Here is a 15,881-nt window from a genome sequence, read left to right as displayed (position 1 = left end):
CATAACATATCAACAATGACGTTTTTTTTTTTTTTTTTTTTTTCTGTTACATACCTATAAGAATGTTATTTCTTGTTCACAAAATTGAGAATAACACTTGGACGATTTTTGCTTTTTCCATCGGGTGCACGGTTAATTTATGTGTTGAGACAAGTACTATAAGCAGAGAGAGGTCACCAAAATGTAAACGTTGTATAAATAAGTAAATAAATAAATGTATATATATATATATATATATATATATATATATGAACATGAAGGGGGGAAAAAAAAAAAATCGTGATCAAAAAAATGTAACCATCTACAAATGGGATAAATGAGTGTTACATAAACGTATGAACACCCCTCTCATCTTTTATTCGGATGGATGGCATAATTCTTAGCTTTTCTTTGGTAAGGTATAAAAAAAAAAATTCTTAAACACCTAATTGACACCTAATTACGTGTACTGTTTTTCCATAATACTTCATAATCATTTTGATTATGCTGAAATGTGGTGTATGCAATACATTCCATTAAAGACAAATTTTTCTTATTTTTCGATAAACATTTATGTGTAGAAAAGGGGAGTGTATAAAAAAGTGTCCAAAGGAGAATGAAAATAATCATTCCATTTTAACATTAATCAACAATGTATTTTTATATAAGACTTCATAGAATGTGAAATATTCAGAATATTTTAATTTCTTATGGAGGGCTTTCACAAAGAGGTGCCACGTTATGCATATATAAATATATATATATGCGTATGCGCGTAGGAAAAAATAAAAAAAACAGACATACATGAATGAGTGGATCATTTGAGAACGAATAAATGTTAAATACAAGATACATGCATATTTGAATGATCATAAATTAGTTCTCAGATTTCTCTCTAACGGGTAACATCATTTTACCCTAAATCATGTTTTGTTAATGTGGATGTATGTATTTATGTGTATATACGTTCCTATCTGACCATCAGCATTTTCCCTTTTTTTTCTTTGTTATATTTTCAGGAGCATTCCCGTTAAGCTACATAGTTGTAATACTTCCCATACATGGAAGAACATAGTTACACCTCAAAAATCATCGCTATTATGCTTGTCGCAGGCCACCATGATACTTGCCTCAGCACACCATGATACTTGCCTCAGCACACCATGATACTTGTGTCAGCACACGGTGGCACTACATAACACTCATGTTGTAGAGTTATTCACAATGAGTAAAGGTTTTTTTTTTTTCAGAGACGTGCGTTCAGAAGTAACTTTCGTAATTCATGAACCCCAAATTTTGACTCTCGGTAATTCTGTCTTTTTCATCCCCATTGTTGAATAAATTATCATTTTTTTCATGAATAAAAAAGTTATCTTCAGTGAAAAATTTTTTCAAGTAGTATGAGAAGTTCTTGCAAGCATTATCAGCAACCCTTTCATTAAACAAACCAGATTTTAACTTCAACAGACAGTTCATTAAGTACTCATGTTTTTGTTCCAGAATTTGAATATACAAATTTAGCTTTTCTATTTTAATAGCATATATATTAGTTACATCGCAAAAATATTGTATTTTTTTTTTTAAATATAAATTTTCTTTTTTCAACGATTCAAAATTGTTTTCATTGATTGCAAAGTGGGGATTCAAGAATTTGTCCCCCTCGTCTACTCTCTTCCAATTATCACCACTATTCTCCCTGTTGTTAGTATTTATGAAGCTCTTGCCCTCCTTTATTAACTGTCCAACTTGATATTCCAATTTTTCGATCATTTTAAAGTATATGTTATTTTGAATTTCAACACTTTTTGTGTATGTGTAAATTAATTTGTAGATATCGTTTCTCCTTATTTTCATTTTCATAGCATATTTCTCATCACTTAAGTCATCAAAATTTTCAAGATAATTGTATATAATCGACTTGTCCATACTTAAATATACATTATTATTATTGTTTAGGTGTTTTGGAATGATAGAATTATACCCTTCAAAATATTTGCAAAATTCGTTTCTTCCCAAAGATCCATCATTTGTTATTTCTTTATCGAACACTTGGATGTATTCTCTGCAATTCAAGTGATCACAAGAATCAAATGACAATTTATTTCTCTCCCCACTGTCATCTACTACATCATTGTGGGTTCTAAAATAGGAACTTGTAAAGTTATTGTGAACGTTGTTGCATGTATCCTTTTGTGTGTGCTTTTTTTCATTGTGTAAATATAAATGGGTATTTTTCATAGAACTGTTTGTGTAGGTTATTTCCTCATTTAAATTTATATGTTCATTATATTCTTTCAAATTGTTATCTCTTCTGTTACCTCTGTTAAAAAAAAAATTGTTCTTATCCACCACATGTTCGTCACTTCTTTTGTAATACCCATCTGGGTGATTATATATTGGATTCTCTTTTTGTCGCATTTGATAATGATCACTTTCATATATATTTGTTTTCACATTTATCTCGCTCTGGTTGCCCTGAAAATTCTCATTGCAATTATGGGGATTGATTGTGTGGTGGTTCCCATAGAGGAAATTCTTCAGAGATGCGCTGCCCTGTTTGCTGTCCTTTTCTGCCCTATATTGATCAACCAGCACATTGTATTTTCCGTAACTCTGGGAAATATGCCATTTTGCTTTACCATTTTGCACATTGCTGTGGTTTGCACTCCCACATGCATCCTCTGCATTGATACTCTTACTGCTGTTAAAATAAATGAACGGAAGATTTTCCTCATTTTTTGTTTTTTCTCTTGAATGGATTTGTATTTCTCTACGACATTTTAAAAATTTTCCATCTTCAGAGACATTTTCCTTGTAAGGAACGTTTGGAATGGAACCACACATGTGTGAACCACCAATAAATTTGTTTTCATCTGTTTCTTCCATTCTATTCTTTATGCACAAGTCGTGTGAGAAGGTATTCAAATTAAGCTCTTCTACATTTGATCCCTTTTCCAGCAAAAGATTCACAAAATCGTTTTGCTTTTGCAATCTATTGGTTGCCACTTTTTCTGAGTGCTTGGGACACCTCAGGTGGGAATACCTCGGGTACAAATCAACCAGGAAAATTAAAAGTTGAAACATTTTTTTATTTTGCCCGAGTAAAAACATTCTTTCCAAATTTTTTCTTTTTTTTGATTCATTCGTGGTGCTGTCCGTCGTTTGGTCGGTTGCATTATCTACTTCCTGTGCTACGCTGTGAATTGCACTAGGAGTTGCATCGAGCACTGCTTTTTTTTCTCTAGTTCGATATTTCTCCTCCTTTTGATCCACGTGATAGTTTAGCTCTTCCTGAAAATTCCCCCCTTGAGTCCACTCCTCTGGTGCAATACACATGCACAAATTGTTCAACTCTCTGCCCATTTTTTTTATATCTAAGTCTGCACCATTGGGTAGGACTACTTCATTAGGGATGACTACTTCATTAGGGATGACTACTTCACTAGGGATGACTACTTCATTAGGGATGACTACTTCACTAGGGATGACTACTTCATTAGGGATGACTACTTCATTAGGGATGACTACTTCATTAGGGATGACTGCTTCATTAGGGAACGTATTTTCCTTTTCCTCTTCTTCTGCCTCTTTCTCAGTTGTTTTTTTTTTCTGATTCAAGTGATGCCATGGCTCATTACTCCCATCTGGCATATCAGGCACCTGTCTCATAATGGGCTCACTTTTCTTTCCATTATGTTTGAACCATTGATATAGAACTTCCTTCTGATGTTCAATAAACTCAAAAAAAAAATGATCTATATGAAACAGATAATGCTTAAAGAAATCATAAAATGGTTTATCAATTTTAATTTTAAAAATATTATCGTAGTGTAGAAGACTTTTGTTTTCATTTTTCGTGCACTTGGTATCGAAACCGCACCCTCCAATTAGATATAAACAGTTAGTAAAATAGAGACATTTATTTCTGAAGATATTGTATGGTAAGATAATGGCACCACTGCAATGTTGTGTTTGTTCCATGTGTAAAAAATTTGAATGTATATTTATATCTATATCATTTTTGGTTCTACAATAATAATTATGAGTATCCCTCTTTTCGTTATCCGTCTGCTCCTCCATCTTCTGCCCCATCTGCTGCTTCTTCTCTATTTCATTTCCCAAGATCTTTTCCTTCTTGTCATGGTTAGTGCATTCCCGTGATGTAACTCCCATAGTGGTTCCCCACATTTCTGTGCATTTATTTTCTACAATGTTTATGTTACCGTTTCTCATTAGGATATTTTTCCCACCATTTCCAAGCTTCATGTAAGGTGGACATTCAATTTTTATTTCTCCATTTTCCCTTTCGTCATTCTTCTTGCCTTTTCGATTGATCCTTCCTCCCACGATTGTCTTTTCATCTTCATTTGATCCTGTGTGTTTTATGCTTTTTTCTACCTTTGGAGGAACTTGATCATGGGTAAGGAGTTCATTATTTGTAAATTGGCCATGGTCTCCTCTCAAAACAAGGGTACTCGAAATACATCTCTTGTACTTGTACTTGCACTTGCATTCCGCAGAATCTATCGTGTCCAACCTCCATTCGTATAAAGGCAATTTTCCAATTTTTGACAATTCGTTTTTATAGTAACTTCTCAGTATAAGTAATTGTAAAAATTGGATATAACATTTTTGGTTATCCATTAGCTTAGTTTTTAAATAAATTAAATCATCAATTGTGAATATTTGCTTCCATCTATTTTTTTCAAAATCGTATTCAAAAATATCATTGTTCAGGTAATTTTTGTTATGAACCTTTGTGAACCCACCATACACATATAGTCTATTTTTGATCACACATCCTGAATGTCCATATCTCTTGGATGGATTATTCTGTCCATCTTGCACAATCTCGAACCATTTTTTTTTCTCTAAATCGAAAAAGTAAAAATCTTCTTTTTCTTCTGTTAAATTAGTTCCTCCATGAATATATATTCTGTTATGATGTAAAATGCATAGGTGGCATGCTCTACTACTTGGCTCTTTTTCTATGTAGTGTGCTACAGAGACTGAAGTTTTCTGATTCCCTTCTTTTTTTTCTCGGTTTTCTTCTTCCTTTTCTTCTTCCTTTTCTTCTCCTACTTCTTCTCCTTCTTCTTCTCCTTCTTCTTCTCCTACTTCTTCTCCTACTTCTTCTCCTTCTTCTTCTCCTTCTTCTTCTCCTACTTCTTCTCCTTCTTCTTCTCCTACTTCTTCTCCTTCTTCTTCTCCTACTTCTTCTCCTTCTTCTTCTCCTACTTCTTCTCCTTCTTCTTCCCCTTTTTCATTCTCTTCCGAGTTGCACCCTTCAGGTTTTCCCCCATCTGGTGCATCCATTTTGCGTGTAGAACCGCCTTTACTATTACTCCCACATGTGTCAGCCATGTTCTGGTTGTCCACTTCAAGAGAATTACCTTGAGCATGTCGATTTGGAATTTCTGTTTTCTTCGACAATGATTTGGTTAAATTTACAAAATATTTTATCGAATTCAATTCTTCAAAGTTGTAACAAGAATCCCATTTTTTTTTATGCTTCATTTTTCCCACAGTTATTATTTTCCACTTTCTTTTCTTTATGTTACACATCCAAAATTCATCGCAGCATACCCATTTTCCATCTCTAAAAACGACACCTCCGAACATATATAAACAATCCTTAAGTAGAATAAGTGAAAAATCTTCCCTTGATACATTTAGTAATCTGTTATATGTAATTTTTATCTCCTCCCACTCGAAACCACATAACTTCAGCTTGTACATCCTGTATAAATCAAGTTCTTTCTTTTCATTGACTCCAAAGATGTAGAAGCATTTGTTTTCATCTGTTCTTCGTTTCCCTGTGTCCTTTTCGATCCCAATGCAACTACTCCTCCAGACACTCTCCTCATTGCTTCGACCCAAACTTAGGATGTTCATTTTCTCTTTGTTTTCAGTACAGGTGGAGAATTTACATGCGCTTCCATGATGATCATGTGAGTCAAATGCAAAATAAATTCTGGAATACAACTTGGGAATTATGCCATTCGTACGTATATCTTCTACTTCATTTTTGTGGACTCTAAATACCCGATCCGGAATAATAAAATTGTTTTTTCGTGCACCGTAAATATGCATTTTATTTTTGAAGATAAAAAAAAAGGCCTTTTTGAAGTTTATATTTTGTGGGTATTTTACATGGTATAATTTCCACCTGTAGTCATTGTTCAGGTCAAAATTGGGATCATCTTGATTTGATGTTTTTCCTTCCAAATGGAATTGTTTCCTTTGGAGATCCCCCTCAGCTCTTGAAACTCCATTTGCACATGGGTTTGTGTTTGCGTTTGCATTAGAACTGTTTCCATTACTCGTCTTTAGATCTCCATTCTTTAACAATATTTCATTTTCTTTACATACTAGTTCGTTGAAACTTTCTTTCGACATATGATATGTCTTACACCCTTCGGATATGTTTTTTTTTTTCCTTCTAGAATGTAGATGATTTATCAATATACACATTTCTTTTTCGCTATTCCCAATTTCTGAATCATTGCACCAACTCGTTCCATTATTCTTAATTTCAAAATTTGGATCATCCTGTCCATGTTCGCCTGAACATTTGAGATAATTTAATTTGGGTTCTCTACATCTGTCTATTTTCTTTTCGTTATTATTTATTGTTAGTGCACAGTATGGATCAGTTTTTTCTCTCAACAAATTAGCATTTCCATTATTGGTCTCCTCATTGGATGTATTTGTTTCTTGTTGATTATAAGAATTTCCATATAATTTTCCCAGGTCATTATCAACACTGCTTCTATTGGGTTTATTTAAGGTATGTTCCCATTCAGAAGTGAAAAACTTCTTACTTTTTACACTATCGAGAAGTATATTACATCTGGAATTGGCTATCTCGATACTTCCTTTACGATCGTTGTAAATATTGTGATCAGAAATTTCACTCACTTTTCCTCTCTCATATGAAGATTTTCTCAACATGTGCTTGTTATTATAACCATTTGAGTTGACCTCGTATGATATCTGATTATCTAAATTGTTGTTTACATTTTCTTTCCTCATTTTTTTCAACTCTTGTTCATTAACTTTCAACGATGGAGCATCTCCAAAATGGAAGTTACCTTCAAGAGAATTTGTCTCAGGTAGCCACATTGATAAATTGTATATTTCGGTTCCATCCCTGATTGAGTATTCCAATTTTGTGTCAGAGTTATGTATAATGTAACTGTTTTCATCTTTAGTAGATTCCCAATTTTTCACATCTTCATTTGAATAAAAAGAAAAATAGTCCTCGTGAGATATTTTATTTTCTTCTTTTTTCATTTCTTCATCATTTATTTGTTGAAAATTACTGACTCTACTCATTATTCTTTTCTTCTCCAAGTTGGTAATTTCTTTTTGTCTACTTGCGGAATCATCTTTCAAGTTCAAATAGCAATATTCATCATTTTTCGAATTCTTTTGTTTTTCCTTCTCAAGTTTCATCATGTCATTATTTCCCAAAGGTAGGGATTCATTTAGTTTTTGATCCTTCTCATTTTTCTTCTCATTTTTCATTACCTTTTTTGCTATCCACCTGTTAGCAAATTTGTCTCTGTTTGTGTTTTTCGCCAACTGGATCAATTGGACCAAATGGATGCGTTTTCTCCCTGAATCCAAACTAAGCGTACGTGCATTCATCGAATAATTCTCAGCTTCAGTTATTTTCCCTTTAATACCAAGTATTTCCTTTCCATGGATGGGAGCAAAGGTTGATGAGCTAATTTGTTCACTCTCATTCAAATTTGAATACTCAATTTCCATGTCCTGAAAGATAGAATCATTCTTATTGTTTAGTACACTCTCCTTACAAGTATTGTTAAGGTTGGTAATTTCTTCATTATTCATTTTTGTCTGATATTTTTTTAAAAAGCTTAACCATTCAGTGTGATAATTGAAAATTGGTTTTTCTTTCGTGCAATTTACCTCTGTGCATGTGGTACTATTTGGGTAATGTCCACTTTTTCCATGAAAAACAGGGATATTTTTATGAGAAATTTGGCAACTTTTGATATTATACTGTTCGTTTTTTCCAAAAGATTCACGAGACTCATAGCCCCAATTGTCCTTGTCTTCCATCTGTTCACAATCACCATTTATTAGGTTAGAGTAACTATTATAATGGACAATGCGTGAGTTTACTCTTCCCTCGCATAGCGCCCACGGCCTGATTTTTATATTTCCTGTATTTTCATCCGCTTTCATCTCGCCTATCTTGTCCGTTTTACTTATTTCATGCATTTGGACCATTTCGTTATTCTTGTTACTGTTTTCTGCTGCGTTCATAGCGAATGCATGATCTGTGTAATTGGAACCGCTTATATAACCAGTACATTTAACACTATTTGTGTCATTTTCCTCTTTGGAGCTTCTGTTTCTGAGATAACGGCTCAGTGCATTGCCATTTTCTAGGTTCCTGATTTGGGCATACAGCAAAGGTACCTCCCTTCCATATGCTTCGTCTGCATTGAAAACATTTTTTTTTTTTTTTTTTTCTTCTTTTAGTTTTTGAATTTCATTTTTACCATTTGATCTCAACTTGGATTCACAATATGTCCATTTATCATATACACATTGATGCTGATTATGAAGCGACTTGTATATTTCTGGGCAACCTGAGGAACCATTCGGTGTGCTAATAGGGTTGTTTTCATAAAGATCTACGTCACAATTAGTGTTATGCAAAGTGGTAGTAAGATCCATAGATGAATTTCTAAAATAATTCCCAATTTTGTCAATCTGATGCTGTGATTGAAATGAAATAACATCTTGAATGTTATTTTCTTCACCTTTTCTTCTTTGTCTTCTTCTTTTGTGTCTATTAAAAGTACACAAAAATTGCCAATCATTTTGACTACTATTTGAGTAATTTTTAGAACCATTGAAATCCCTTTCTTCTTTGTCCTTTGATTCTATAAGCTTTTGTTCTTCTTTGATACTGTGAAGAATATCCTTTCTGTTAGTAATAGTACTTCCTTGATGAATAAAATATGTACCTGTGTTCGCATTATTGTTTATTCTATGGGTTTTAGAAGAATAATCTGTTTCGTTATGTGCCAAGTCTCCATTAACATGAACATTAAGATGATTTGACATTTTTTTGTTATGCACTCGTACGAATGTGTTAATCATATCATGTAAGTTATTAGCATACATACAGTAATTGTTAATGTCTCCCATGGTGTTACTTTTTCCTTTACCATCGCGCCTTGCAACCGGATCTGCCTCATCACTTGCAGCCAGGATTGCCTCATCATTTGTTACACAATTTGCCTCATCATTTGCTACACAATTTGTCTCATCATTTTCAACTGGGTGTGTCTCGCCATCTACTCTTTTACTTACATTTTTTCCAATTTTTCGGCTCTTCACATCATCCAGTAAATGCCCATTAGCTTTCTTCTTCTCCGTGGAGCTCCTATCATCATTGCACACTCTATCTTTTTTATTCACATATGTTACCTCCTCACTGCTGCTGAGTGATATGTTTTCAAGTTCTTTTTTCAGAGTACAGTTTTTGTTTTTTTTCATGAAGAATGAATGTTTTCTCTCAATTTGTGTATGATTAGTATGGGGTAAATTTTCATTTACTTGGTTTGTATATTTTTCACTTTTCCTTTCAAGACTGGATATTGAAGGAGTAAAATATTTGTCAGGTGTTTCTTGTCTCTTGTTTCGATTTTCTTTTTCAGAAAAATTTTTCCTTTGTGACACATTGTTGGGAATATCATTGTTTATCTGTTCGATTTCATAGATACCTTTTTTGTCACTGTTATATGCACCATTTAAAAAAATGCTTGTTTTGATGTCGTGAAGTTTGCATTTTTCTCGTATTTCCTGAATTTGAAAAAATTTTTCTACTTTATTGAGAGAATAATCCAGTACATTTTCCATCTTTGCATTTTTGTCTTCTGAAGAGTTCAAAAAATAGCTGCAATTTCGGTCATTATTATTTAATATATTAGTTAGGTTCATATTCGAGTCTTTTTTTTTCTTTTCCATTTCACCTGACTTGTTCAGGCACGATTTTGAAATAAAAAAATTGGATTGATCTGCATCGTTCTGGAAAATATCACCATTCGGAGTTGATTTTTTGTTTTTATTTGAATTGTACGCACATATCAGTTTTCTAAGCATACTGTATGTTTTTCTTCCTTCTGTGCAATTTTCAACATGTAGGTCATTCATTTTCTTGTTACATTTGAACGAATATTCATCCTCTAATTTTACATTTCTCTTTGAATTTGTTTCATTTATATTATTGAAATTATTTTCTTGTAAATGTTTAGGAACATGCTCATTTTTGTTCTTGTTAGATATGTAATGCCCCTCTCGTGCAAATCTTTCCCATTTTTTGCTATCCATCGACATGACGTTATCTAATAAAATTTTTTTCCCTTTTGCTTTGTTTTCTAACTCAGAATTACATTTATTATCTTCTCCATGCTCATCAAATTGGTAATTTTCATGTGAATGTTTATCATTTGAGGCATTTGCATTGTAATTCCTTTTAACATTTTTGCAACGAGTGTTGTCATCATCTGGGGGCATTTTTTTTACAAGATCCATTTGGGATGAAATGTTTTTGTTCCAGAAGTGGTCAGATAAATGCTGAATAGATGCTGACCAGATGCTGAATAGACGATGACCAGATGCTGAATAGACGATGACCAGATGCTGAATAGACGATGACCAGATGCTGAATATATGATGAATAGGTGCAGGATAAATGAACAAAATAGGGAGATCAATACAAGTCGAAGGAAACGAAAGAAAGGAGTGGGAAATTAACACTACTCCTTACGACTTTAATTCGTTAATCATGAAATGTGCAAAGCATGCAGCTGCGTATGTACAACTAATAGCAGAATCCCAATGTGTATACATGAAGACATATAGTTTCCACCATTATCATTAAAACTTTTTATTAGTCTTCTTCCCTTACAAGGGGTATATGTATTTTTTAATAATTAAAAGCATTCGAAAGTTTTTCATATATATATATATATAAGCTATTCTGTTATTATGGATAAGGACACTTCCGTGTACAAATTTATGTGTTGCCACTGTTGGGATGATTTATTGTCCTATTCATTCTACCATATTTTATTACATTATATATTTATTTTTTTTTTTAAAGGCTTACAATATAGTATAAACAAAAAATTACTCAGGATATACATGCACTATGTGTTCATTCTATCAGTGGGAAAATTGTCCCATCAGGTTCTGAATGTTCTGAGTAAGAATAATTTGAGAGATTCAGATATTGAATGTGGTCTGCTACATAACTTTTAAATAATTATGCAGCACAAGTGAACTCTACTATGCACTTCTTCAAATGCTTTTGCAGCAAAAGTAAAGTACAATAAAAAAAAATTCAATAAAAAATGGGAAAATTTGCTAGACGAACAATTTTAAATAAAAAAACTTAACAAAAATGTATATACATATATATATATATATATATATATATATATACATTTGTGTAAATCAAAGCGTCTTACACATGGACTTAGATTAGGAAAAAAAAAAAAAATACACATTCTACTTCTATTTAATGAAATAAATAATATATAGACTTTTGTATGTAAACATATTTATCAACAATAATTGTTATTTAGATTTTTTTTTATATACTACACAATATAGAGAAGAGGAAGAAATGAATTATTTGAAAAAAAAAAAATAGGAAGAATAATATATTTTTCTGCATACATATATTAGCAGAAAATGTGTGGCCCAAACTTGTGCCTCTTCCCTTTTTTTTCCACTTCTATAATTACACATTTAATAATATAAAGAAAAATGGGCTTGTATGAATTTAAAAAAATAAACTTTTTTTTTTTTTTTTTTTTTTAAATGGAACACAAAGAATAAATATTTATTTCAAATGTTACAAGTATGTGTTTTATATTGAAACATTGCATGTGTCCTTTTTTTTTCTTTTTCTTTTTTTTTTTTTTGCTAAATGTAACAAATGCTTACATACATAGGTGTATATGCAAGTATTTAAATATTTATATAAATATATAGAGTGTGGGTCGTACATAGCAGCAAAAATAAGTCATATGCAAATCATTTGGCTAGCAAACGTAACATGAATGATATAAAAAAGTATCTTAGGTCTTCTTCCAGAGCTTCTACATAGCATTTTTACTCATTCTTTATTATTATATATGAAAAGCTTTTATGCAAGTGTCAAAAAGCTTTTTTATTCTTGATGATTTCTCATAAAATCAGAGTGTAAATGTGTGCACATTTTATTTAACAAAATAAAAGGTGGGGAAGAATGTTGAAACTGGTAAAAAAGGTAAAAAAAATTGCATAATATAGTAGAATAACTACATAATATCGTAGAATAACTACATAATATCGTAGAATAACTACATAATATCGTAGAATAATTACATAAAATCGTGGAATAATTATATAAAATGGCAAAAACAAAAAAAAAATAAATAAATAACAAAAAGCCATAAAAAGCGTTGGAAACAATGGTAAGAAAAATAAGAAAAAAAATTAAAATAACAATACCATAAGCATTCCCCAAATGTAAAAAATAAAATATTTAAATGTACGGAAATTAGTAGCGGAAAATAAGAAAAAGAAAAATAATAGTTATAATAAGCCCTTGCAGGCTATGCAATGAACCGATAAAAACATTACCATGTGTACTTCTACATCTACATGTAGATCATTAAATGAGCATATTTTATAAAATTTCTTTGTTAATATTTGTTGTTCTTATGCTTCATAAAAAAACTTTTTTAACAAATAGCAAAAAAGGAACACGAAATGATTTCAAAATAGTGATGCGTACTTACTGTTCAACAAAGCATTAGGATATTTTATTTTTTTTTTTACATAAAAGAGGGGAACGTTAAAATAATTTTTTTTATTTTTTTTGAGAACTTCTATCTCTAGAATACCGATAAAGAAAAATGAGCAAAAATGGAAATTAAAAAGCAAAATAATTTATAATAGGAAGCTCAAAAAGGTGCTAATAGTTCTTGTCCTTTTTTAGCGCCTTGCGCATTCACTATGCTTGTGTACACATTTGACAAAAAGCGTGTCTAATGCTTTAATTTTTATTTTTAAAGATCCTTAAATAGAATTTTCAGAAAACTTCGAATGGGCCTATTTTTATAGACTTATTTCGTAAAATATTATTTATTTATTTATTTATTTATTTATTTATTTTACTTTTTTTTTTTTTTTTTTTTTTTTTTTTATGCTTAACTATTTGAAACCCTAAAAAATATATACCCTATGTTGTCACCTCAAATTATCGTTAAACAAGTGTTTTCCATAAAACTTCTTGCATATATACCTATTTCTTTAAGGTGCTAATGAAGGATTTAAATATTTATTTTTCTTCCTTTTGCATCGCTCTTCTCCCATTGTGTATTTCGCTCATCTATTATTATTTTAATTTTCTGCACAATTCACACCTTGCAAAATGTAAAAATAGCTGCATGCAGCTATCATAATATACTGCGAAAAAATATATTTTAAAAGAACTGAAATAGGTGTATTTTATAGAGATACAAAGTCACTTTCTACGCAAACATTTTTAACCTCTATATTCTTTTTAAAAAATACACACCTAAGATTAAAATTACTATGTAATAAATACATTTCCCAACATTCTGAAAAATTTTTGAAAAAGCTACAAGTATTAAGAGTAAGTAGCTTTTTCATTTGCAAAAAAAAAAAAAAAAAAAAAAAAAAAAAAAAAAAAAAAAGCTAGGAATTTATTAAAAATTAAGGTATAAATGTTACACCCCCTTTGGCTATTTAAATAGAAATGACAACAAATTATATGAACAGTCATCTCGTTTTACATGCACACATGCACCTGTTCTGCACGAGCATACACATTTTTTAAAGAATACCCTAGTGGTGCAAGTATTTAATGTAGTTGTCACAGTGTAAATTAAGACCATATGTACATAAGAAAAAGGTCATATCAAGTTATACATGTATTTTCGCTAATACGAAGAATAAAAATGTATGAAGAAAATTTATAGATTTGTTCACTTATGCATCTTTTATTTTTTAAGCATATATTTCTACATCCTATTATACCATGAAAAGTAAAGAGGCAGAAAAAAAAAAAAAACACGTTCTTTAAGCTAACTATGTGTACAAGGTGATTTTTTTTTTTTTTTTTTTTTTTTTAAACAGTGATCAAAATACCTTGCTCATTCATATGATGCTTGTAAAAACGCATCACACATATGTGTATTAATTCTTTTTAAATTTTTGTGTGTGCAAAGATCTTAGAAAAATTAATACTCTTTATAATTATATTGTCTATATATTTGTGAGTGGAAATATATTAAAAGCAACTCAATTTCTAAAGAACATTTTGTTGAAAAATGATTTAATTTATGCATTTCTGTGACATTTATAAGAACTCACCATTTTTATTTCCAGACGAGTCCACAGAGTTGAAAATGTGTAAACTTTTTTACTAGGAAAAAAGTTCGTTTTATTATTTGTGCCTTCCCTGTCCTGTTTTTTACATGTTTTTCATGTTTTTCTTTTTTTTTTTTTTTTTTTTTTTTATAATAAACAAGCCACATTACAATTACTGCGTTTTTTTCTTTTTCTAAAAAAAAAAAAAAACTGTTTCTATAATTCTTCTAGTTCTTTGTGTTCAATTATTTCCACAGGAAAGAACTCTGTGCTGCATATATAGGTACACAAGCGTGCTTCCACACACATACATTTTCGAACTTAGATTTTTTTTTGAATTTGAATGTCGCAACTCTTTGGCACCCTTTCATTGCAAATTTGCTCGTATGTATGGATATATACACACATGTACCTACATGTCCAGTTTGTTTCATATAAAATAATATATTGCAAATGATGTTTAGTCAAAAAAATGCAAGAGATGTTTTTCACTTCTTAACTGCTTGCGTTTTTTTTTTTTTTTTTTTTTTTTGTAGAACTTATTAAATTTGTTGTATTAAGAATTTGATACATTTTTACTTTTCTCTATTACCTTTTCGTTTTCGAATTTTAACTACATTTCGAACAAAGTACGATCAAACGAACGAACTAAAAAAAAAAAAAAAAAAAAACGATGAAAATGGACGGAACATATGGGATGAGAACCGTTTTGAATTCTTCCCGGCTTGCTGAGGAAAAGAAATACGACATGAACACAACAGATTTGGGCCATGGAAGCATGAACACAAATTACATGATGAACGGAACAGTGTTAACAAATGGTTACAACAACTCTGGTGATTATATGATAAACAGAGAAAAGTATCCAGCTGATATGATTCCACAGTTTAAATTAGATCAGGGATTAAACACCTATAACAATACAATGCCAATGAATAGTGTCATACATGCAGATCCAAATGATTCCTTAAGCATGCAAGGAATGAAGACATGCCTAGAAACTACTACCGGTTTTGACAGTTATAGAAACTTAATGAATTATAACAATACACAGAATACAATTCAGCCTAATCAAATTCCAATTAATTTAGATGATTATAACACTGCAGGAGACCTAATGTATATGAATCAAAATGCAGGTGATAATTTTCCTCCTGAATATGTTAATAATTTAAGAACAACAGATACAGATCATATGATATATTCAAATAATTTTAAAGTCCCGAATGGAAATTTCAATACAATGATGCCTAATAATAATTATAATAACTTACCATATTCGATGCCAATATTTGAAAATATGAATAATCCTCAGATGTTTATGCAACAGATGAATCAAAAGCAACCTATGAGTGGTCTTACTCCTCAAATGGAACATACATGTAGTATCAGAAAAATGCCTGCTGTGAACAAGAGAAAAATTAAGCCCAAGAAGTTTTTTCCATGTTGTTAATGATGTGATTATC

General features: G+C 31.0%; 2 protein-coding genes across 2 annotated transcripts; one reads left to right on the top strand and one right to left on the bottom strand.

The window, feature by feature from the left end:
* Window positions 1–1,239: 1,239 nt before the first annotated feature.
* PGO_092830 (hypothetical protein, conserved) lies at window positions 1,240–10,542 on the bottom strand (the record flags this gene model as incomplete). Its single annotated transcript, XM_028687871.1, has 1 exon — window positions 1,240–10,542. One exon carries the CDS (start codon window positions 10,540–10,542, stop codon window positions 1,240–1,242), a length of 9,303 nt encoding a protein of 3,100 aa, XP_028543672.1.
* Window positions 10,543–15,094: 4,552 nt separating this feature from the next.
* PGO_092820 (hypothetical protein, conserved) lies at window positions 15,095–15,868 on the top strand (the record flags this gene model as incomplete). The annotated part of the gene is made up of 1 exon (XM_028687870.1): window positions 15,095–15,868. One exon carries the CDS (start codon window positions 15,095–15,097, stop codon window positions 15,866–15,868), a length of 774 nt encoding a protein of 257 aa, XP_028543671.1.
* Window positions 15,869–15,881: the final 13 nt, after the last annotated feature.

The sequence above is a fragment of the Plasmodium gonderi genome (assembly GCF_002157705.1).
Source record: "Plasmodium gonderi DNA, contig: Chr09, whole genome shotgun sequence".
Lineage (NCBI taxonomy): Eukaryota > Apicomplexa > Aconoidasida > Haemosporida > Plasmodiidae > Plasmodium > Plasmodium gonderi.
The sequence above is the reverse complement of the archived record's forward strand: the minus strand, read 5'-3'. Positions and strand labels throughout refer to the sequence as shown.